Here is a 23743-nt window from a genome sequence, read left to right as displayed (position 1 = left end):
CCATGCTGTTTTTAACTTATTGAAGAAAGGACAAATGAAATGGGTCTTTGTTAGAAAAAGATTGCGATGTAATTTCTCTGCATTCTGGCTGCTTTGAGCCCGGAGAGCTTTGGGGCAGTTTCCCACCCCGAGTTTAACAAAGTAAGCTTAGCATCAATCCTAAGTGCTGTAGTTATTTAACTGCTTTCCGCAGGTAAACAGGTACCTAATTACTGAGGTAGTATATGCCCTATTCTGCTAGCAAGAATCATTTTGTAAAAGAACTGTAGACGTGTCAAAATACAGCAAAGCGTCTTAACTGTATTTGTAGCTGCTTCTTGCTTTGGAATTGGGAGTGGAATTGACATCTGGATTATATTAGACTATTTATAGATTGCTGTGCCTAAACACACTGTCTCTTTAATGCTGTTTGCAAGCTGTGGTTTGTCAAATGTTTTGTTATTTTCCTAGCTATGTCTTATGTTCATTTTCAAGTGGCAGCAAACACTGGCTTAGTTTCTGATTTTGGCACTAATTCTGACTTTGTCTTTAGGTTTTAAATGGCTCCTTTTCCTTGGAGCTGGTCAGTGAAAAGTACTGGAAAGTGAATAAGCCCATGGAGCTGTACTATGCACCAACAAAGGAACACAAATAAGACTGACAAAGGCTTTGAGTTGGAACTGTAATGGCTTTTATAGCTTTGGTTTACTTTAAATAAGCGAAACACCATCTTCTGCATCATGGAGAACTGCTTCGAGACTTGGATTCCTTGATGAATACCCTTATTATTAGGCAGTATTTGGTGTGATACTTGTATATATTTCCCTGCCCCCTGGAGGACTGATCTGTACATTCCACCATTGCTGTCCAATCTGCTTTTTTTGATTTGGTAGCTCTTGTTCCATGTGCACGATCTTAGGTGCAGCAAAGATTCCCTAGGGGTATGTGTTCATGCTGACGGGCTTCACATTGGCAGACATGTACTAGCACCTTGAGAAGTGTTGACAAGAGGCAACAGAGTTGGTTGTAACGTACTCTTTTCCCTACAGCAATGTTAAAGCACATATGGCCAGAGTAGGCTTGCTGATAAACTGGCTACCTGTGATGCTAAAGGAACTGCTGATGCTGGGGGCCAGAAGGGATATTCAGGGCAGTAAGTGAACTCTTACACGTTGTTCATGTAATGAGTTGTTCCATTTGTTAAATTTAAAATAGCTACTTGTAACACCAGTTCTTTCCACATAGGCAGCAAACCAGGGAATGTGTACTGGTCAGCCCTGGTGCAATTCTTCTTTCTCTGCCTTTCTTAAGTTAGGGTAACCAGAAACACACTTCACATTAAGAGAACCATAGTTAACTTAACAAAGGTTAATTTTGGTGTTAATGTACTGATTAACAGTTCAGGAGTGAGGGGGAGGGACTGTAGATTTCTGAGGCTGGCTCACAATTCCACTATGCTGTGTGAAGCTAGTGTTACAACGTATGCATTGGCCCGTTAAGGGGGAAAACCATGAGTACTGATAAATTTTAGAACTAGTAACCCTTGATACTAGCTCAGGTGGTTTCAATATCAAGTAACTAACTAAAGTAAGGCAAACATCCCTCTATACCCGCACACCTTATAAATTTGTGGGATTATTGATGTGGAATCTTCAGTGTTTTAAAGTAAAAGGCACAAAATCTTTTGTAGAACAATGAGAGAGAAAGTTCTTCAAAAATATTATTTATTAGCCATATTAACAACACTTGGCACTTACAATCTTAATAAAATGTATTTGCATTTTTAAATTTCACTTGGGCATGCTTTCAGTTGTTGGTTGCTGTGTGCATCAGTAGTTTATCATTTTGAGCATAATTATCATAAACAGTGGTACCTCCGGTTAAGAATTGAATTCGTTCCAGAGGTCCGTTTTCAGCCCGAAACCGCTCGTAACATGAGGTGCGCTTTCACTAATGGCGCCTGCCAGTGCGACTTCTGCTCACATCCCGGGGCAAAAGTCGCAACTGGGAGCATCTACTTCTGGGTTAGCGGAGCTCATAACACGCAGCGTTCACAAGGGGGATGGTACGTAATACAAGGTTCCACTGTAGTGAAGAGTGCCACCATTCTGTAAGGGCGAAGATCACTTTATTCCACTGTAATCCTTCCATTCCCACTGCAGTATATAGATATTTGCCTTTTGTATTGGGAAAGGGAATGTTCTTAATTAGGGTTGAACTTCAAAACTGCACACCCAAGTGTCTTGCTTTCCCTTAATATACTGGCCTTTTAGGAAGACCTTAGGAGGAAACATGGCTTTCTGCTCTTAACTTTCTTTTAGCACTGCCATAGGAGAAAACTGTCGTAAAATGCTCCCGTTATTAATATCTCTTCAATATCAGACATTCCGAAATTATGCTAGCAGTTTGTGCCATGAAACTTACAATTACTAGAAGTCTGGGGTGGGAAGGGAAGTTGTACCATGCCTGTTTTGGTTTTGTTCAGTATATTTGGTGTAATGTACAATTTATATAGATTGCTAGTGCATGTCCACTAAATATAATCAGGTTTGTTTTTATGTGAAAAAAAAATGCTTTTGTATGGGCAAATACCTGCAGAGAAACAAATCTGCATTGTGATTTACCCTGTAAGCAGATGAAGTGTCTGTAAAATTCTGAAAGCTTATCTACCTAGGGGATGTGTGGTGGTCCCAGCTTAGTGTGGGAGAATGTGAATTTTTACTTCCATGTTACAGTGAATTCACTAAGTATTTATATTTACTTTAATACATAAAGTAGCTGTTTTGATCAAACCATTGCTCTGTGACTTTAGTACTGTGACTAATTACACACATCAGAACATCTTGCACCTGCATGTTTGTTACTGCCACACTTTCACAAGCAGAACCTTTGGAATGCTGTGATTCTTGGACACACACACACACACCACCTCAAGGGAGGTGGGAGAAATTGCAGAGAGGAATAAGATGTAGAGCAGGTGGTATCTACTCCCTGGCCAGCCAAGAACTGACCCCTTGGATTTGTGAGGCTGTCTGCACCCTTTTATAACCCCATCATTCCTGTGTTAAATGTAATTTAAGAAGAAGAGCGTTTAGAGCTGCTGCTCTTGTGCGCTGTGTGTGCCTTTAGGAGAGGGTCAAATAACTTGTTTTTATTCCTATTCTACTACCAGTGTGACTCCATTCTGGAGCAGTTGCCTATAGGGATGGACACATAAGTACATGCAAGGATCCTCTGCCATTTCACATGAGGACTGCCTCTTTAAAATAAAATCTACTTTCAAAAACAGAAAATGGGTGTTCATGGGAAGCCATGAATAATTGCATATTAACATCTGCTTATATTGGAGTATTTACAAGTACAGTTGTACCTTGGTTCAGGAATGCCTTGCAAGTCAAATGTTTTGGCTCCTGAATGTTGCAAATCCGGAAGTGAGAGTTCCAGTTTGCGAACGTTCTTTGGAACCCTAATGTCCAACACTGCTTCCGTGGCTGCAGGAGCATTTCTGAACATTTTGGAAGTCGAACAGACTTCCAGAACAGAGTCCATTTGACTTCTGAGGTACCACTGTAGTCTGCTGCTATATTAGCATGTACTCTCAATTAGAATTAGTCATAATTTACCCAGTCTTGGATTTTCTGGAATGACTATTTCACTACTAAAATCAGTAACCTCAGTAAATGTATAGCTGTGTCCAGAACTAATCTAGTTGTAATTTTGTATAATATAAGAAAAGTTAGAACACTAAAAAACTTAACCAAATGAAGCAGTCCATGAAAGGTGCTGCAGTACTAAATGTAAAAATGGAGAGGAAATCCTGATCTGAGTATTTACACTCAAAGGAAAAAAGGGGGCAGCACCAAACATGGGCAAAGCCTCAAAATGGTATTGAAAATATGATTTTATAAAATACATTCAACACATTTTGGTGATGTCAAGAGTACTTACTGAAAGAACCATATAAATAAAACCGTAATACATTATATACATCATCACTATTACATTAAAAAACATGTGAAGAATATGCCTTCTTAGTACAAACTTCAAATACAAACCAACATAAGTCACATCTTAACATACTTTTCAGTAATAAAACTTCCTAATGTCACAGTTAATACTTTTATATGCATAAATCCCTAAAAACTGGAATTGCAAACAAATCTATTGCTTTTCTTGGTAAATATACAAAAGGGAGGGAGTTCGAAAGTCAAAGAAATAGCTTTACTTTTCTATTGTAGTTTAATTTCAGGTTGCTGCCCTAAAACTAGTCCTAGTAATTATAAAATATTTTAGTTTTTGACTAGTTGTTTATATACATTAAAATGGTTAGTCTTATTTGTAGTAACCTTTTTGTTCCTTCCTCTTCTTCAGCACCCCCTTTTTATAAATCGAAAAGGTCAAGAGATTAGAAGAGTGTGCAAGACAATACAGCAATAGCTAATACTTGCAGCTGGTACAACACCACCAGTGGGTGGGGAGCTTTGGTGCTGTGAGACAAAAGGCAAGGAGAAAGAAGCTCACTGTCTAGATCCCTGGGTTCTTGGGTTGGAAATGAGAAAGGAAGCAGCCGCTGGGTGAGTCCCACAACGTGAAAACTTGTGGGGTGGGAAGAAGAGAGTGCTGCAAATGAGTTAAGAAAATGGGCAGGGATGGGAAGCACCAGGTGTCAGGGTGGAGCTTTCCCTCTTATTTCATGGGTTTGGAGATAAATTACGTTTTTTAAAATCCAGCATGTCTAAGCGGCAGGCCAATTCTAGAATGGCAAGTATGGGGAAAGCACAGATTCCTAGCAGGAGGAAAAGGGGGTTGCCACAGAGGCACTGAGAGGATGGGGTAAGCTACTGCAAAACAATCTCCAGTTTATGCCCCCCCCCTTCCATTCTGGCAGGGAGTGAGCAGTGGGGCAGTCACCCTACTCAATTATACTTTTAAAGGGAGTTATTCATATGAACTGTAAAATAGATTGACAATTTAACATGGATGGTCTTGTGATGAGGAAGTTGGAGTTTGGTAGTGAAAGGTGTTTAGATATGATGTTGTGGTTTGTATGAGTTGGGTATTCAGTATCTGCCTTTCTAGGAATATACCCAGTCTTGGCTTGTTCAGCTACCTTTCCTTTGTTACCTTTAAGCTTCTCAAAGGCATATCAAATGAGGGGCTTTCAGTCACAGCTGAACAGAACACTTTATTAAAAGGCGCTGGTAATGCTTGCATCCACACCCTCAGTCCCCCTCATCTCCCAGCTATGTTCTCCTCTTAGGAAATATTATAGATCTGAAGAAGGAATTAAAAGGAGACGGAAGTTTGTGGTCACTGTAGGATAACCTTATAGCATGCATTAACATATAAATAAACTTTGTAGCTGAATATTAATAGGAGCACAGGTGCTCTTCAATGGTTTTCTAAAAGTGTCCTGAAACCGGTAAAAAAAGCTGAGGGGTCACAAACAAAATACTACATCTTAAGGAGACTGTTGGTTCATTTATAACACAAATCTTCAAATACGACCATTTTTGCAGAGGTTACTTTAGAAGAAGAGTTTGGATTTGATATCCCGCTTTATCACTGCCCGAAGGAGTCTCAAAGCGGCTAACATTCTCCTTTCCCTTCCTCCCCCACAACAAACACTCTGTGAGGTGAGTGGGGCTGAGAGACTTCAGAGAAGTGTGACTGGCCCAAGGTCACCCAGCAGCTGCATGTGGAGGAGCGGAGACGCGAACCCAGTTCACCAGATTACGAGTCCACCGCTCTTAACCACTACACCACACTGGCTCTCTTTATGTGCTTTCTTCGGCAAAGTCACCATCAGCTCCTACCTGAGACTCGTCAGAAGCCTGCAGAGAGCCCTCTGATTGCACTCCCATATATGTGGGTGTACTGTACTTCACAAGGATAGATTTAAACTGCACCAGGGGGGCATTCGTTCGAACACCCATCGGATCAAAATGAGTCCGGCTTACTCGATAGCCAGCTTGAGAGAGATAATGCAAGAACTTATTTAACCTGGGGAGAAAAATGAATGCACAAAATCAATGCCTTTTTCCTCCTTTCAATCAGATACGTTTAAAACACAACAGGTTGCTTACTTTGGCATGTTCATTCCTTTAATGCTGTGCCTGTGAATATTGTAATAAAAGGCAGGATGCTCAGCATTGCTTTCTGATTTCTGGCGCTTTGTTCCATTTTGGCTGTTTTCATTATTTTTTCTTTTTCCTGGAATATAAGAGTAACTTAAGGATAAGAAACACACACACAAGCCTCTAAAATCCAGCTAATCTGAACAGTGTGACTTAGCTTTATCTTACAGTGGGAAATCTTCACATTTTATAAATTTACATTTAAGAACTAGTTTGCTTAATGAATGACTATAGTAAGAACTCCTGCCCACCCCTCTTTGGTTCCACATACTATGCTAGATTGACAGGGACCTACCATGTACAACGTAGTAATCTGCTGCGGTATCTGGTGTCTTAATAAACACACCACATTCTTCTAAAACGAAAAGAAATCCGATTTACACTGAAGTCATTAAAGGAAAAAAAACAAGTTAATTTGTGAGCAAATGGCTATCAAAGGGGAAATGAGTGGAATGTTGCTGCTGTAGCAAAAAGGTTTCGTTCAAATTACTGATGGTTACCATGGCTTTGATGCTTTCATTTGAGTAGCATGGCACATGTTGAAATCTCAAGGTCTTATCTGTATCATCTGTATCACTTATCACTTTTCTGACACTGAGTTAGCAATCCCCCTTTAAATTTTCTTACTAAAAAAGCAAGTCACCACTACAATTCACAATTGCTGCCTGGAGTGCCCCTTTTACCTATCAAGGTTTGTAAAACCTTTCACTGTCTTCTTACCTTGTTTGTTCTGGCTGGTAGGACCATGGATTGAAAACTGCTTGAGAATTGTGCACTCTGCTTCACATATTAGTGTTTTTAGAAGAGTCTGGATGTCTTCTAAACCATACTGAACTGCTTCAAACAACATTCTTCTGAGAAATCCAGTGTTGAAGAGGGATCCTGACCTGCAGGATAGCAGAATTATAATATCTACCTAGATGAATTTATTTCAAAAGTAGAACTTCCGTTCCTTTAAAAGCAAGAGAGCAACATCACAGTGGAAGAAAAACACAGCCCCGTTAGCCGATTTTGTTCCTGTTTTAAAATCTGTTCCATATCTGCATAGCAACTAGCCCAGAGCCCCAGTAGGGCAGGACTCAGGCCAAAGATCGGCTGCACTTTTGGGACTTCTGGTTCCATTCCATTAATAATTAAATTTTGAGAAAGCATTTAAATCAGCACTAGAATTTACTTAAGTATGTGTGTCATGCACACAACTCTTTTCTCCAGGCTGCAAATGGGCCTGTGGGGCCCCAAGAGGCTGGCAACTCTTCAGCTCAAATAATAACTGGGAACTTGCTAAAGCAGTAACTTGCCCAATGCTTTTGGTGAAAACCTACTTTCGGGCACTGAAAGAATAACAACCTATAATGTAATTCCTAATGCAAATTGAATGTATGAGTTCTCTCATTAAAACTACTATGTCTATTTCATATACAGTGGTACCTTGATACTTGAACAGCTTGGCTCCCGAACGCCGCAAACCCGGAAATGAGTGATCTGGTTTGCAAACGTTTTTTGGAAGCTGAACATCCAACATGGCTTACACGGCTTCCAATTGAGTGCAGGAAGCTCCTGTAGCCAATCAGAAGCCGTGCCTTGGTTTTCGAACCATTTCAGGAGTTGAACGGACTCCCAGAATGGATTAAGTTCAAGAACCAAGGTACTGCTGTAATTAGTTCTGAATATTTTTATCTTGTTTGAAGAATAAAGTTGGCTCAGAGAAGACTTCTGCCAAATATGTTAATTTGATTAAATGTTTCCTATAATTCTTCAGTACCACTGAGTCTCGCCTTTCTCCTTTTTTATTTGGTGCTGCCATTCCCCCTCCCCTTAGCCTTTTCTAAAAGTGATTTGGTGAATCACATCTAGATAGGGGAAAGCACTTGTTAGACATAACACATTACATGGGCTCCCTCCCCTCAAGATTCTATCCCATACCTGCCTATTCAGAAGTAAGCCCTACTAAGTTCAGTGAGATTTACTGCAAGCCAAGTTACAATAGGACACAGAAATTAAATGGTTTGTTCATTTCCTACCCTTCTCAATATTTGTCACAGTGAACTGTCCTGAAAGTGAAGACAGAACAGTATGATTCTCCCTAGTCTGACATTAGGGGAGAGGTCTTGTAGCTACAGCACTGCTTTCACAGCCACCTGCACTGCACTGATTTCTGAGAGTGTCTTCACCCTGCCAAGACATGGGCGGCCAGAGAGTATCTCATAGCTGCTGATGCTTCCGTAGGAATGCCAGCACCCAGCTGAGGATCTAGAAAAATACATACCACAGAGGACCAAGTTCCACTGCTGTCTTGCCTGTCATGCGGCTGTGGCAGTCACAAGGGAGCTGCCGATAAGGGTTCTCTGTAGAAAACAATATTGGCATTTATTATCTAAACAAATGTTGGAGACTTGTAAGTATGTAAGCAATGAACATGGTGGAAACTTGGTAATAGGGTACGTCCATTAAAAAATAAAGCTTGAAAACTGTTTTTCACAGTGATTTAAATATAACTCACATGGTAGCTATTATTAGGCCTAGGAGGAGTCAGGATACTGTATTTCAGAATTGTGTGCAGTGGCCCAGAAGATGGGGTCAATTGTTGTTGTTGTTTTTTTTTTGGGGGGGGGAATAATTATGTGTTATACTTCACAAAAGATAATAAGTTCAGGATGTTGATTTCTAGCCAGAGAGTGAGTGTAATATGATGGATAGTTTTGGACTTGGACTTGAACAGAGCTTTTGGCTTGACTCCCTGGATTATTTAGGCTAGATGAGAATGATAAATCACACAGGCTACTTTGGAGGGTAAAATTGTGCCAAATGAGCCTCCCAGTGCATTAAGATCATTCACAGAAGCCCTCTGGCCAGTTTTGAATACACATTTAGTTTGTTTTCATTCAGAGCAGACCCACTGAAATTAATAAACACGACACACTTAGGATCATTGATTTCAGAAAGTCTACTCTGCAAAATTCTTTGTTGGTGGCCTTGGACTGTAGACGCAAAGGCGGGGTACAAATATTTGAAATAAATTAAGCTTAAAGGTAAAGGGGCCCCTGACCATTAGGTCCAGTCATGACCAACTCTGGGGTTGTGGCGCTCATCTCGCTTTATTGGCTGAGGGAGCCGGCGTACAGCTTCCGGGTCATGTGGCCAGCATGACTAAGCCGCTTCTGGCGAACCAGAGCAATGCATGGAAACGCCGTTTACCTTCCCGACAGAGCGGTACCTATTTATCTACTTGCACTTTGACGTGCTTTCGAACTGCTAGGTTGACAGCAAAGAAATTAAGCGAAAAATTTAGCTTTTTAAAAATAACCACTGGATTGTGTAGGTTTTGTTTTCACCAGCTGGACAGCACTGGTACATTAAGTTACAGCATATACGATTACCTTCTATCATGTTGCCATCTTTCTTGAATACCCTTTCCTCACACCACTGACAGTGGAGCAGGTACCGGATTTTCTTCACAGTATCATCTGCAGGAGATGGCCCCCTCAATACTCTCACCTCCACTAGGACAAAATGTTCGAGAGCCACAGCGAGCAAAACTTCAATGCCTTTGTTGCATCGAGCAGCAGCTCTGCAAAAAAGACTCACCATGACTAACACAGTTCATGAAAGACTAAAGCAGTGTTCAGGCAGCGGCACACATGCCCAACATCCTTGGCCATGCAGGCTGCTCTTCAGACCCTTCTGGAATTAGTGTGAAGGTCTGAATAGAAGGGTTTTTAAGCGTGTTCGATTAGCCACACTTAGGGATCTCACTCATGAAAGCGTATCTATCTTATCAAGATTCCTGTCACACAGAAGTACATTCACTTGGGCACAATTAAAACCATCTTCAGATCTCTGGGGTTGGGAGGGTAGGGACTTCCATGTCCCCACCCCCATTTTACAACTCACACATTCAGGTATACCTATATATGATTGAATGTGTCAAGTCTTCTTACTTAATGCACAAGTTTGATCACTGGAAGGTCTTCTAACTTCTGAGTACCTCTTGCATCCTGTGAAATTTTACTGTCCCAGCACATTGACCCCACTAATTTCCAGACATGGCTCCTACACTTAAATGTCTTATTTCAATGCTAATACACTTTGCTAACAAAATGCTAAGGATAAACACAAAACAAACAAGCAAAAGTGTTCACGTTGCTTTTTAATTATGCAATGACCTTCATGGAATTGCACCCATGACTAAAAATCTATCATAACGATGTAGTTCTAGGATCTGCTTCTGAAGAATTTAAGATTTCCAAATTAGTTCTAGTCAGAGGTGATTGCAGTTACTTGCTTCAGTTCCTGCTGAGCAGTGGAATAAATCCTCTAATGCAGTGTTTCCCAACCTTGGGCCTCCAGCTGTTTTTGAACTACAATTCCCATCATCCCTGACCACTGGTCTTGCTAGCTAGGGATGATGGGAGTTGTAGTCCAAAAACAGCTAGAGGCCCAAGGTTGGGAAACACTGCTCTAATGAAGTTTCTTTTTACTAATGCTTTTGAGCAAGATGTTTTCTGGAAGATGTGCACACAAATCATCCTAAGGAAGTCAAGTCAAAGGAGGTATATTGTGCACAGTTGTACTCTAGGTCCACACAACTTGCAATTCATTGCTCAGGTCACCAGCCACTTATGGTGGTTATGAGTTCAATGGACCTCTGTAAAAACAAGGAGGCTGCAAAACATCTGGCAGACCACAATATATGGCATTCAGCAGGGTGAGTTACAAGGCTTGCAATTCTGCTTTGGGCTGTTTATTATCTGCTTTACAGTATTCATGCTTCCAGATATAATTTCTGAAGGCTGTCAGAAAGCAAGATGCAGAGAACCAATTTTCCCCAGCTGCTACTAAAAGTTTCAATTAGCAACTTTAGGTGGGAGAGACTACAGCCCCCTTATACTTAAATGTGAGGTGACCACAATTCAGAAACTAATTGTACCTTGCCACAGCAGCAACTACCATCCTAGCAGCTAGTTCCTTGAAATACTCCGTCCTGACAATGTTGCAGCCATAGTGACGCTGGGCCACATGCTGTGCCTTTGAATAGAGAGAACTGATATCTGTTGATGTCACTGACACAATTCCAAGGTTTCTTACATTTCTGAAAGCTGCATCTAGATAGTTCACTGATGACCCAAATGGGTCCAGATGTCTGTAGAGTGGAGTAGGAGAGAGATAAAAACACATTAGAGACATTCCTAATCTTGTTTACTCAGAAAAAGGGTTTCACTGTGTTCAGTAGAACTAGTTTCCAAGTAAGCCTGCTTAGGGCTGCAACTTAGCTACTACACTTTAAATATTTCTGATTTTCAAAAGCCATATCCATGCTCAAGTTAGAAATAACACAGAATATAGGTTATGCTGTGACCACGTTTCACATATGTAGTTTCAGTCAAGACTATAAATCTAAAGAAATACTAAGCTACCCCCACTTAATAAGGATTGTTAGCGAATAGCATCTTTGCCCCGTGGTACAATTTATTATCATTATTTATTTGTAAAACTTAGGAACTAGCCATATCTTCTAGGAAAGGAGGAAAGGATAGAGGTCAAAAGGCACTGTTGAGAAGAGGAATAACAGTGTCAGTGGCTTCTTTGTCTCCCTATCTCACCTTCCCTCTAGGACCGGGGATGGAGAATTTGTGGCCCTCTAGATGTTGCAAACTCCAACTCCTATCAGCCACAGCCAGCATGACCAATATTCAGGAAGGAGGGGAATTGGTGTCCACACGTTCCCCATCCCTACCCTAGACAAGGCTTTAACTAAAAGGTGCCAGAGTTGGAGTCTACCAGGGAGTGGTAGCACCAGCTTGGAATCCTTTCTCTTATGAGTGGCTGTTGATTGCAGTTATTCAGTAGTGAGGGAGGCACTCTGTGTTGCTCTTTCTTCTCCTCATCCAGATGCCTATTTTTAAGGTGCAAGTGGCTTCTGGGCACTGGGATTTTTGCAACCGTGTGCATGCCTGATAAGCAAGGGAGATGGGATTTTTATAAGAAAATTGCAATAATGTATGTTACAAGACTGGCACGTGAACCTTGCTAAATATTCCACATAATTGTCTCCAGCACAAGGGTGTAGCTTTGGTGACTTGGAACACTCTGCTGAAGCATTGGTATGATTTTACTCACCACTTTGTGTTATCCAGTGATAACAGGATTGGTAAAGGGTACAGTTTCTTGAGAAAAACATATGAATATGCAGCTGAGCAAAAAACCACTCTGCAAATGGCTCACAAACAGAAACTGAAAGGCTGAGGATGGTTCTGCAAGCTGCCCACCCAAGTCCTAAAGTTGCAAGTAAACATTAATATATCTTAAGCAAAGTAATCATTTATTTGCATATATATATATGACAACTGTGCAGTACTGTGAACTAATATTTTTCTAGCCAGTAGCTTTTGTAAGAATCCCCACTTATTTTGACTAAAACCACAGGTGCACAGTGCCTAATGGTGTATGGATAGGAAGATGGTAGACTGGGATAAATAATAATGGTATAAATGAAGCAACATCCTAGTTGCAGTACAATTCTATTACAGATTAGATCCTGCTTTAAAAGTTTGGACAACAAAGTTGCTTTCATTTTTAGATATTAAGAAGGCTCATAAAGTTTTGCTTAATTAATTTTACAATATTTATAATATATCTGAATAATACATTACATGGAGCAACATGCTGTTGAAGCAGCTCCAGCTGAGATTATTGCACTGGTCTGGAAGCAGCTGAGGCCACCACCTTATGGAAGCTAAGCAGATCTGGTCAGTGCTTTAACTTCCATGAGGGAAGAAAAGCAGAATATAAATGTATGAAAATATATAATGGCATATACAAAGTTTCATCAGGGCTGAAGAGTAAACAGGAGATGCCATGAAACATCAATTTAGGTTGATTTTATATTGACAAGTCTTGCACTTTGCACAGTGCTATTGTTTCGATTGTGCCACACTTGATCTCGTCTCCACTTACCAAACCCTAGGTGTTGGGGGGGGGGGAGTTTCTGACCCAACAGCAAATGCCACTTACATAAAATCAAATGCTCTCAAGTGCATGATGACATTGGCATCCATTTTTGTCACCTCAATGGCAGGCAAGTTTTCCTCCCCTTCTTCTATTGTTTCATCACAGTCTTCCTCCTCTTTGAAGTTCATCACCACTTTCATTTTATTTAAGTGACAGTTCTCCTGTATCATTCTTACAGAATTTTCATTGTAGTCATTAATTGTGACCTTCACGGAGTTTCCAAGATGCTTTGCCCACTGTAATCCCATTATACCTGGAAGCAAGAGATGTAAAGGCAGTGACTGATTTATATGTGTCCAATTAACTCATGAGCATGAACATGCACATCATGGCGACTCAGAAGTCGCCAGAAAAGGGGGAATAATGGGGGGGGCAGGCAGTAAAGGGCTTATGCACGCTCTGCTGTCACGCATGATGACCTGGAACACAACCCCAGTGTAGATTGGCGGTTACTTGTGTACAGTTAGATGCAATAAAGTAAGAGTTTGCTCGTGTGGCGCATACTGCATAGAAACATGCTAATGTTCTTAATATACACAATGCAAATTAAATTATTATTATCCCTAACTGAAAAATATGTATATAATTGCTTTCACTAAGGCTAACAAATCAACATGATTGTTTGCTAATTCTATTCCAAGAAAGTATTTATTTCTAAAATTGACAACCCCTCTTTTCTTTTCCTGAATGCCAGAGCAACTAACAGAACAACGGTGTAATCAACATGTTTTTTGCATAGTATATCCCAGTGACCTCAGTAGAATTTACTCTACAGCAATTTCCCTTTACAAGGAACACATGAACCAAAGCACAGAACAGCACCCTACCAGTGGCTCCAAATGCATCCAGACATTCCAAAGGTTTCCGTTCCTCTGCTAGAACAGCTAGAGCACAGACTACGAGTTGCCTAAAAGAATAAAAAAGTGATCTTAATTTAAACAAAGATGTAAACTCCAATTTATTCTTCCTCTCGTAAGTTTCCGGACAGTTTCTTCAAATTAAACAGTAATAATGATAACAGTAATAATAATAATAATTTTATTGTTTATATCCCGCCCATCTGACTGGGTTTCCCGAGCCACTCAGGATGGCTTCCAGCAAAATATAAAAAATAATAAAATGTCAGACATTAAAAACTTCCCTGAACAGGGCTGCCTTCAGTTGTTTTCTAAAAGTTGTGTAATTCTTTATCTCCCTGACATCTGATGGGAGGACGTTCCACAGGGAGGGTGCCACTGCTGAGAAGGACCTTTGCCTGGTTCCCTGTAACTTTACTTCTCGCAGTGAGGGAACTGCCAGAAGCCCCCTGGAAGTGGACCTCAATGTCCAGGCTGAATGATGGAGGTGGTGATGCTCCTTCAGGTATACTGGGCTGAGGCCGAAAATGTACTGGGAGTCAGTGAAGATCCTTTAGGACTGGTGCTATATGGCAGGCACGTCCAACAGGACGGTTGTGGCAGATCACTGGTAGATCATGGTCTTCCCCCAAAGAAGCCCAACTACTTTGGCTGCCCTAAAAAAAGTGCAACGCTTTTGCCCTGTACCCCCCAAAATTGGGGCTTTCCACCTTCCTAAAAAAAGCTCAACAACTACTTAAGACCTGAACCCAAAAAAACAGGGCTTTCCTTCCAAAAAAAGGGGGTAGATCACTGCCATTTCTTAACTCTGAGAGTAGATTGCAGTCTCTTGGGAGTTGGCCACTCCTGCTATATGGTATTGGTGGCCACTACCAGTCACCAGTCTAGCTGCCGAATTCTGGATTAGTTGTAGCTTCCGAGTCACCTTCAAAGGTAGCCCCATGTAGAGCACATTGCAGTAATCCAAGCAGGAGATATCCAGAGCATGTACTACTCTGGCAAGACAGTCTACAGGCAGGTAGGGTCTCAGCTGGCGTACCAGATGGAGCTGGTACACAGCTGCTCTGGACACAGAATTGACCTGCGCCTCCATGGACAGCTGTGAGTCCAAAATGACTCCCAGGCTCTGCACCTGGTCCTTCAGGGGCACAGTTACCCCATTCAGGACCAGGGAGTCCCTCGCACCTGTCCGCCCCCAGTCCCCCAAGAAAGGTACTTCTGTCTTGTCAGGATTCAACCTCAATTTGTTAGTCACCATCCATTCTCCAACCGCCTCCAGACACTCATACAGGACATTCACTGCCTTCACTGGTTCCAATCTAAAGGAGAGGTAGAGCTGGGTATCATCCACATACTGGTGGACACCGAGCTCAAACAACAGGTAAGATCCAACTGTTCCCCACCCCCCTGAAATTTGCATTCTTGTTATTTTGGCAGATTTGGAAACTGCACAATCATGATATTTTGGGTACAGATAGGTAGCCGTGTTGGTCTGCCATAGTCAAAACAAAAAAAATTCCTTCCAGTAGCACCTTAAAGACCAACTAAGTTAGTTCTTGGTATGAGCTTTCGTGTGCATGCACACTTCTTCAGATACACTGAAACAGAAGTTTCCAGACCCTTCTAGGGTTATTTTGGGTAGACCCTTCTAGGGTTATTTTGGGTAGGATTTAAACTTCTCAGTAAGTCCAGCAAGTCCAATGAATCACACTCGATTTCTGTCTTGGTTTGAATCACACTGCAGCCATGGGCTTCACGTACTTGGCTTGGCTAATCCATATATTTCACCTGTGCCACAGAAATATCCACCATGTACTAGTTTCTGTTAATATGAAAAAAATATAAATGAAATTTTTTTAATCCCCTCCATAATAATCCTCAAATTTCTTACCTGTTAAGTTTCATTTTAGGATTAAAATAAGAATCAGTTTTCTGTGGTGTGGAATAATTAGGAAGGACTTGCACATCTGTATCTGCTTCTTTTAGTATTTCATATGTAGATTTGGGAGCAGGGGCTAAAAATAATTTTCAGAATGAAAGAGAGTGTTAGAGAGACTATAGCTTAATTTAGACCATCACTCAAGGCTTCATAAACTATGAATCAGATGCTGGTTTATTAACTTGACATTAAGTTTTCCCATTTGGATGTAAAGAGGAGCTCTGACTTAATAACAAGCCAGAATCTAGGCTTTAAACCCGAACCCAAAGGAAGGAATGTTTGGCTTCAGTGCTTTTTCTCAGCTTCGTAAGGCTTGTGAAGCCTCAAACAATGTTTGAACTGGGTCTCTATATGTTTGCCTGGTCTGTAATGTTCAGGAACCACCAAAATCATTAGAGCCATAGTACTGTTAACACAAAATATGACAGTTATTAAATAAAAGACATCTTAACAATAATAATTAATTTTCAGAACACTTGGAAAATCTAATTTATGCTGAGAAACTGCCTCAGTGCTGTTGTATTAAAGAGAAAAGCGCTGAGCACAGAGCTCACAAAGCATTTTATGCAGTACAGTGGTACCTTGGTTCTCGAACAGAATGCGTTTCAGGAGTCCGTTTGACTCTCAGAACTGTTCGAAAACCAAGGTGCATCTTCCAATTGGCTGCAGGAGCATCCTGTAGCAAATCGGAAGCTGCGCCGGACATTTAGCTTCTGAAAATCATTCGAAAACCGGAACACTCACTTCCGGGTTTTGATTGTTCAGGAGCCAAGGCGTTTGAGATCCAAGGTCTGACTGTACTTCCCAAGAGCCTGGCAGCCAGCTGACTTCAGATGAGTTTTTCCACTAACCTGTCAAAGTTGGCCAGCAGGGTAAAGTCAGATAAGAATCTGCCTCTCTGGGTCAAAAAGGTTCCCCACCACTAACCTAGGGACATAAGCTTTGTTGGCAGACAAGAAATTGGCTAGGAACTATGAACTATGTATAATATTTCTTTTGCCATGACTAATATTTAGGGGTTTGTTTTGTTTTTGCTCTGTTCTACTGTGCCGTACAATTTTATTGAATACAAACTGTAATACAATAAAATACAATACAGAAGAAACAAAAGAAGCAATTTGGGAACAATTTGGTAATAATACATGCACCAATGTCAAAAATTCATGACAGTTTATCCAGTTTAGATTAATAAAGGAAGTTCTGTAAAAAAAATAATCCCTTTAAATGGTACTAGCAACAAATCTGGGTTCTTTAAAGTAGCTTTAATTCCTTGTGAGTTAGAAAGGAATACAAACTCAAATAAATACACTATCACCTATTCTAATTTCATCATTTATTCTATCTATAATAGCCAGTGATAAAAATACAATATCTTCATGCAGTAAAAACAAAGATGTTTAAATACTTACCTGGAATAAACCTTGATTCAGTTTCTCCTTTATTCACATGACGTTTAATATGCCCTATCATATCTGTCCTTCGAGTAATAGTTGCCGAACAGATAATGCAGTGATAATGGGCTTCCATCTTTATCTACAACACACATTGCATGCATAGTTAAAATTGATTAGAAAAATCATTTTAATATTAATATTATACCATATCTTATAATACTTAAAACAACAACAGTAAAAACCCATATAAACCAATTATAGTTGATACCACGAAGGATGCAGTTTACAATTCAGCAACAAAGCGTAATGTTCAAATGCAGCCTTTATGTAACGTATTAAATTTTAGCTTCCTCTTATAAAATTATTTATATATAATAATAAATAAATAAGCATGCTGCCAGACCCAAAAGAAATCCACTATAAATATTATATTTAAGACGAAGGTCATAACCCAACCCATTCGGATCCTCAGTAACAGTATCAGATGTGGAACAATTGATAACATTTTCTGCTTTTCAAAATAATGGCCATTTATATAGCAATTACCTGGTCTGCAGCAACATTTGGTTTCACGGGGCGGCAAGGTAAGTGACAGATGCACATTCTGTAGCCTAGAATACAGAGAGGACATTGGTAGTCTCACAATTTGATATATACACCAAACAGGTAAGGCAAAGACAGCCAGTTCTTTTGGTGCACCCTCATTGTAAATTATCCACAGCTACTTCTGCAAACAAGTATTTTTTGCAACATGAATCAGATTGATCTGTTAAGCTTGAACTTTAAATATGGCATAATTTATGAGGAGTTTCCCTGTGGCTGTCAGCTTTCTCATAGAACTTGAACTGCTGGGCAAGGTTTAAACAAAGAACTAAAAGGTGCCACCTAAGACACTGAATTGTGTTGGCATCAACAATGGCATTTTAGCCATTTTTACCTTCAAATTCAACAGACACTTTCCAGTGGAGATTCTGTAGGTGGCGATGGAGCTTGTGACTATAACAAGCTTTGAACTTCTCTTCAAGGCACAGTGGACAAGACTTCTTGCCAACTCCTAATTCAAATTAGATGAAAATAATAGAGAGACGATAACCCATCCGTTGACTTGAAAATATGATAGCAAATATACACCACTATTGACCATTCAAAGACACTGCCAAGTAACTGCACAGCTCAGCACTGTTGCAAACAATTTAAGACTACAAAGGAACTGAAATTTGTTGGGGACTCCTGCACCATTGTCACTTGCTTCCCTCCCACTTTCCTTTGTGAAGTTAGCTTGAGTGGATATCTTGGCTTGGATAGCCAATAGCAAGGATAGAGCTGCAGATGTAATCCCACCCCCAAGTTTGTTGGTTGGTTGGCATCCATCTCTCTTGGGACACAATGGAAAGAGTGTGCCTTCAGAGGTAAAGTCAAACCATTGGAGAATTACAGCTCTTGCTGTGGCTCTAGAGACCCCCGCCCAAGCACTATGCATGGAATTATATCCACCTATCTTGCTCTTTCAAAGAATCCATTTATCTGCAAGCACTTAAACAATATGTTCTCTCTCATCTAACACTAGGAGCATTATCTTTCAGCCATGCAATGCCTAGCTCTGGAGCTAGTTTAAATACCTGCCACAGAGTGATCTGCATTCTGGGAAGCAGCTGAGATTAGACAACCTTCCTGCAGGTCAGCCAGTTTCTCTAAATCGGCAAGTGTTCTTTGAATTGAAATATGCTTCTCTGGAACAAAACAATTACATGGATTTGTCAGTACCTATCCTTTGTTATATAGTAATTTACAACCAAATGCCACCATAACAGCTCTTTCTCAAAACTTTGTGTCCCACATCACTATAGCCAGTGCTTTTTTCTGGAGGGTACGCAGGGTTACGCATACCCCTAAACATTTTGTGAATCTTTGAAATGGTGATTTTCATGAGTCAAAGTGAGAGTACCCCTAAACATTTTTTAAAGAAAAAAGCACCGACTCTATCTATCCTCCACTTGCATAATAACATAAACTGAGAACATTTACACAATAAGTTAAATAGGAATAGGATAGGAATAGGAAAAGGATAGGAATTAAAAGTTATCACTGTAAACTTTCTCTGCTTCTGTACAAAACAGAATGATGGTGCCAAAGCTATTCCTATAAAATCTACTTTTTATTTTCTTATCCATTATTTTTTTTAATAAAAAACTTGGTTTCCTATTATTCACAAAATAGCTTAACTGCATGATTCAGTACTAATTCTCATTCTGTCTATATTACATATTTTGTGCATATCTTTCAGAGGCAGATGTAGGGGAGCGTGACTGGTTTGCCCACACTGGATACTGAGCTGAGAGGGGGCTGCAACAATGAGAAACAACAAAAGGTGAGAGGCGTTGACGTGCGGGGCAGATTTTGGTGTTGTATAGGGTACCTCAGAAATTTGAAAGCCCCAAGTGTATTTCTTACAGAAAGAAAACATTTCAGAAATGCCAAAAACAAATAATTAGCTTCTTTTTGCACTGAACTATGCTGTCTTTTCTTAGGGAATCTGGAATCTTTGGTACTGAACACATCACTTCTACTGTGGAATCCTATGCATGTTTAATAAGTCCCACTGTATTCATAACCTAACTCCTCTTTGATGCTTTGGCTTTAAGTCTTGAAAGCGACGTATAAACACTTACAAAAGAGAAAATGGCACTTTTGATTAGAAGTATAACATCTCTGACTATTCCCACCTGGAGGATGTACCCAAAGAATCCAAGGCGAGAAGAAATAGCTATTTATTTTTATTTATTTATCTTCGAGGGAATTATTGGAAGGATGGAGCTGCAGACTGATTTTCTAGAGCATGTACACATCCCCTACATACTAGAGTCGTACCTTGGATCTCAAATGCCTTGGCCCTTCACCAAATCAGCTCCCAAATGATCAAAACCCGGAAGTGAGTGTTCCGGTTTTCGAAGAATTTTCAGAAACCAAACGTCCGGCGCTGCTTCTGATTGGCTGCAGGATGCGCTTTGGTTTTTGAATGGTTCTGGGAGTCGATTGGACTCCAGGAACGCATTCTGTTTAAGAGCCAAGGTACGACTGTACAAGGATTCCAGTATTATGTTAGCAAACCTCTTTGAGAGTCAGATGATGCATCCAATAGGTTACTGTTGTTAGGCTCTTTTATAGACTCTTGCTCTGATTCTTCCTTTTTGCCTTTTACTTCTTCTTCAGATATTTCCACATCTGCCCTGAGGCTTTCCATTTCAATGCTATCTAGAGAAAGGCAAAAAACTATAGTTACAAAGCATTTTAATTAGCAGCATCAGTAGCTGTTTCAAAGGCATTATTACAGCTATATACAATGAAGAAAAAAACCAAATCTTTGACAAAAGAAAGTAGGATTTTCTACGCCAGGCCTAACGGAAATAACAGATTTGTGCTGACATTACACTTTATGCTTCTAACCAAGCTTCAGAAAGCAGGAAAAGGAAAATGTACTTCTACCTCCTACCCCAGCTTTTCCCTATCTGGATGCAAATTTTTCCCACTATTACATTAGCACTGACTAGTAGCAAAGTTACCATTAAGCAGGGTTCTATTTGCCACTGTAACTGCAGTGTGAAATTGGCTGCAAAACCTATTCAGTTTAAACTAATGAAGTCATAAAGGAAATTCTGTAAAAATAATCCCTTTAAATGGTACAACAAAATACAATATAGAAGGAACAAAAGCAGCAATCTGGGCACTATTTGGAAAAGAAGAAGATTGTTTCCAACCCTGGAGGATGCCTTCTGTCTGGAAGTAAATCCCAACCAGGTTCAATTGGGCTTCCTCCCATGTAAAAATGTGCATGGATCAGGGACCTGAATGGCTAAAGTCCTGTGTATGTGTGATTAAGGCGAGGGAACTTCCATGCTTTTGCTATAAAAGTACTATTTTTTAATATAAAAAGTGTTTCCCCCCCCCAAGAACCAGAAAGGTGACCAGTTTTGCCCCCTCCATTGTCATGCATGGAAGGTCTCCTGTAAAGCGGAGATTTTCTCTCTTTTAAATGTCTTCCACTTTTGTGTGTGTTAGCACATGTGGATATGCTTGTAGCACCCTGCTTGTGGTTAACGCTTAGCTGGAATGAAATATTCAACGCAGCAATAGAGAAATTCTTCTTCTTCTTCTTCTTCTTCTTCTCCATGAAAAAATATGATCCCTCTTTAAAGCCATCTTAGTTAGGGGCCATCATTATCATATCTCTTTATAGTGTGAATTATATATTGTTGTACCAGAATATGTACATGTATGTGTTTGGCACATAATGGCCACTCATAAGCATTACTTTGGGATGGTTCGAAGATGAAGATTTAAAAGGAAAAGGAAGAACTTTGCAGTACCAAAAGCAAAGTATTGTAGCACCCTGCTTGTGGTTAACACTTAGCTGGAATGAAATATTCAACGCAGCAATAGAGAAATTAAAATAGTAATTTATTTGTCAGACAAATAAATATGAGGCACAGTGGTCTATGGTTACCAAGCTCTGGCCTGGCCTCCTGCCATTCTGGCCAGCACTTATATTTCCTTAATCCAGCCCCCTTGCTCCTCCTGTGGCTGCCTCTGTCCAATCAGCCTGGTTGAAATTCCTATTGGCTGTTTGCTAGAACCAATCACAAAAGATACACCCATTTCCCTTTGCCCTTTTATGGGACACAAAGAGCTATCTATAAATGACAAATAAGTAATAATATATCTTACATGTGTCTCAACAAGGAATCTTAATTACCAGCTCACCTCTTGCCCTCCTTAACCTATTGCCTTCCAAAACAGATGGTTAATCTTGAATTTTTATCTTAAACATATGTCAAGGATTTTGAGTTCACATCAACATTGAGAGATCTCCTTCATTTGAAGGTTTCTAAACAAAAGGCCTGACAACCATATATCAGGAGTGCTCGATGGCGTCTCCTGTCTGGCAGGAGGCTGGGCTGGTGGCTGACTTAATTTCAGGATAGTTACAACTCTTACAACTATATGAAATAAGAATCTAGCATTTCTTAAATCCTTTGCATAATTATATTTAAACTAATATATTTAATACATAAATAACCTTTTAAAAGGAAAAGAAATCTTAAAAGGATCTTAGTTTAAGAAAGAAACAGCTTTAGAAAAGACTTCCCAAAAATGCTCTCTTTCTGCCAGCCAGACCAGTTGCTTTTCAATTTGCTCTTGGCCTTTTTAACCTTAGGAAGAAGATATGGCTCATTTTACTATTTATCCACCCTTAATTTGTAGGGTCAGTGTAACCTTGGCTCTCAGCCTGTAATTCCCTTTTTACGACTTTGAGAATTGTTTTCTGCTATAAATCAGGGGGCCCCCTTGTCTAGGAGAAAAAACATTGCCAAGGTTCTTAGGCAGCTGCTCTTCTGCCTGGCATGAACATTTGAAAATCTTTAAGCTTTTTAAAATACAAGCCCTGATTAAACATATAAGCTTTAATAAAAATGCAGGCTTATGATTAGATGCCTCATGCTGAAGGAGCATTTGGCGAGCAGCTGATGAATCTTGGAGTGTCTGACACCAGGCGTCACCTCAGGCGTGAGGGTGAAACACCGACCTGAACACGTAACGTCTGAACGCGCCCCTCTGAGATTAGAAGCTTCCTTCAAAACGAACCAAAGGAGGGAGAAGCCACCACAAGTACAACCCCGCAGCCCCAACTTCAAGACAACAACAACAACCACATCAACCCCTCGCCCATCTGACAGTTACTGAACCGCCCCCTTCCTTACTGAGCGCCTCAGGTTCTCCCTCCTTGGCTGGCGGCGGGGGCAACACCGCTCCCTCGGCCGCCATTTTCCACACAGCGGCGGTGAGGAAGGGGGGGGAGAGCGAACCCACTTCACTCGGCGGCTCCCTCGGCTTTTTTTCCTCCGGCAAGCACGGGCCGCGCCTTAGTCACGGGACGTGGCCCCTCGGCAGACTCCTATTTCGGGTCAGCATGTTGTGCACAAGCTCGTCTCCCCCAAGGGCCCTCAGGGACTCAGAACTACGTTACCCAGGAGGCCCCGCGGCTTATCCCGCGCCTCAGAGCTACGTTACCCAAGATGCACAACGGGCAGCAATAGACCCGAAGCAAATACGCGCGCGCTCTCTTTCTCTCTCGCGCGCCTCAGATGCATAAGAACTACGTTACCCAAGATGCCCTGCGGCTAATCCTACGCCTTAGCTCCCTCAGAGCTGCGTTACCCAAGACGCACCGCGGCAGCAATATATAAATATTGTATATAAATATTGGAATACAATATAAATATTGTAAATACCGAAATAAATATGTAAATACTTGCGCGCCCGCGCTCTCGCTCTCTCTCGCGCTCCTCAGGTGCCTAAGAACTACGTTACCCAAGTTGCCCCGCGGCTAATCCAATGCCTCAAGCGCCTCAGAAATACGTTTACCCAAGATGC

The 23743-nt window shown here is 40.7% G+C and overlaps 3 protein-coding genes across 16 annotated transcripts in view; 2 read left to right on the top strand and 1 right to left on the bottom strand.

Moving 5' to 3' along the window:
- RNF2 (ring finger protein 2) overlaps nucleotides 1-3272 on the top strand; it is a 21211-nt gene extending 17939 nt beyond the window's left edge. Inside the window, exons 7-9 of one of the 4 annotated variants that reach the window (XR_013840036.1) lie at nucleotides 533-920; nucleotides 1029-1132; nucleotides 3152-3272. Coding sequence is in view for 1 of the 4 variants with exons in the window: in XM_079981673.1 (XP_079837799.1) it covers nucleotides 533-634 (102 nt within the window). In the remaining 3 variants the exon portion in view is untranslated. Of the gene's footprint in view, nucleotides 1-532; nucleotides 2772-3151 lie in introns of those variants that run through there. The other 3 variants (XR_013840037.1, XR_013840038.1, XM_079981673.1) reach the window with 3 other exon arrangements.
- SWT1 (SWT1 RNA endoribonuclease homolog) overlaps nucleotides 1-23743 on the top strand; it is a 264858-nt gene that overhangs the window by 205806 nt on the left and 35309 nt on the right. The window lies entirely within an intron of this gene.
- Nucleotides 1-23743, bottom strand: part of TRMT1L (tRNA methyltransferase 1L) — a 25605-nt gene extending 1862 nt beyond the window's left edge. The window contains exons 1-17 of one of the 8 annotated variants that reach the window (XM_079981361.1): nucleotides 23071-23393; nucleotides 20423-20566; nucleotides 18934-19044; nucleotides 18252-18368; nucleotides 17861-17925; nucleotides 17330-17453; nucleotides 15873-15996; nucleotides 13952-14031; nucleotides 13128-13377; nucleotides 11044-11256; nucleotides 9494-9684; nucleotides 8383-8461; nucleotides 6837-7003; nucleotides 6412-6471; nucleotides 6066-6192; nucleotides 5796-5982; nucleotides 5152-5253 (exon numbers count right to left, since the gene is read on the bottom strand). In XM_079981361.1, the coding sequence (XP_079837487.1) occupies nucleotides 5236-5253; nucleotides 5796-5982; nucleotides 6066-6192; nucleotides 6412-6471; nucleotides 6837-7003; nucleotides 8383-8461; nucleotides 9494-9684; nucleotides 11044-11256; nucleotides 13128-13377; nucleotides 13952-14031; nucleotides 15873-15996; nucleotides 17330-17453; nucleotides 17861-17925; nucleotides 18252-18368; nucleotides 18934-19044; nucleotides 20423-20566; nucleotides 23071-23134 (2121 nt within the window). In that variant the 5' untranslated portion in view covers nucleotides 23135-23393 and the 3' untranslated portion in view covers nucleotides 5152-5235. Of the gene's footprint in view, nucleotides 1-5151; nucleotides 5983-6065; nucleotides 6193-6411; nucleotides 6472-6836; nucleotides 7004-8382; nucleotides 8462-9493; nucleotides 9685-11043; nucleotides 11257-13127; nucleotides 13378-13951; nucleotides 14032-15872; nucleotides 15997-17329; nucleotides 17454-17860; nucleotides 17926-18251; nucleotides 18369-18933; nucleotides 19045-20182; nucleotides 20308-20422; nucleotides 20567-23070; nucleotides 23395-23601 lie in introns of those variants that run through there. The other 7 variants (XM_079981357.1, XM_079981359.1, XM_079981360.1 and 4 more) reach the window with 7 other exon arrangements.

Source organism: Podarcis cretensis (assembly GCF_951804945.1).
Source record: "Podarcis cretensis genome assembly, chromosome: 6".
NCBI classification, from domain to species: domain Eukaryota; kingdom Metazoa; phylum Chordata; class Lepidosauria; order Squamata; family Lacertidae; genus Podarcis; species Podarcis cretensis.
The sequence above is the reverse complement of the archived record's forward strand: the minus strand, read 5'-3'. Positions and strand labels throughout refer to the sequence as shown.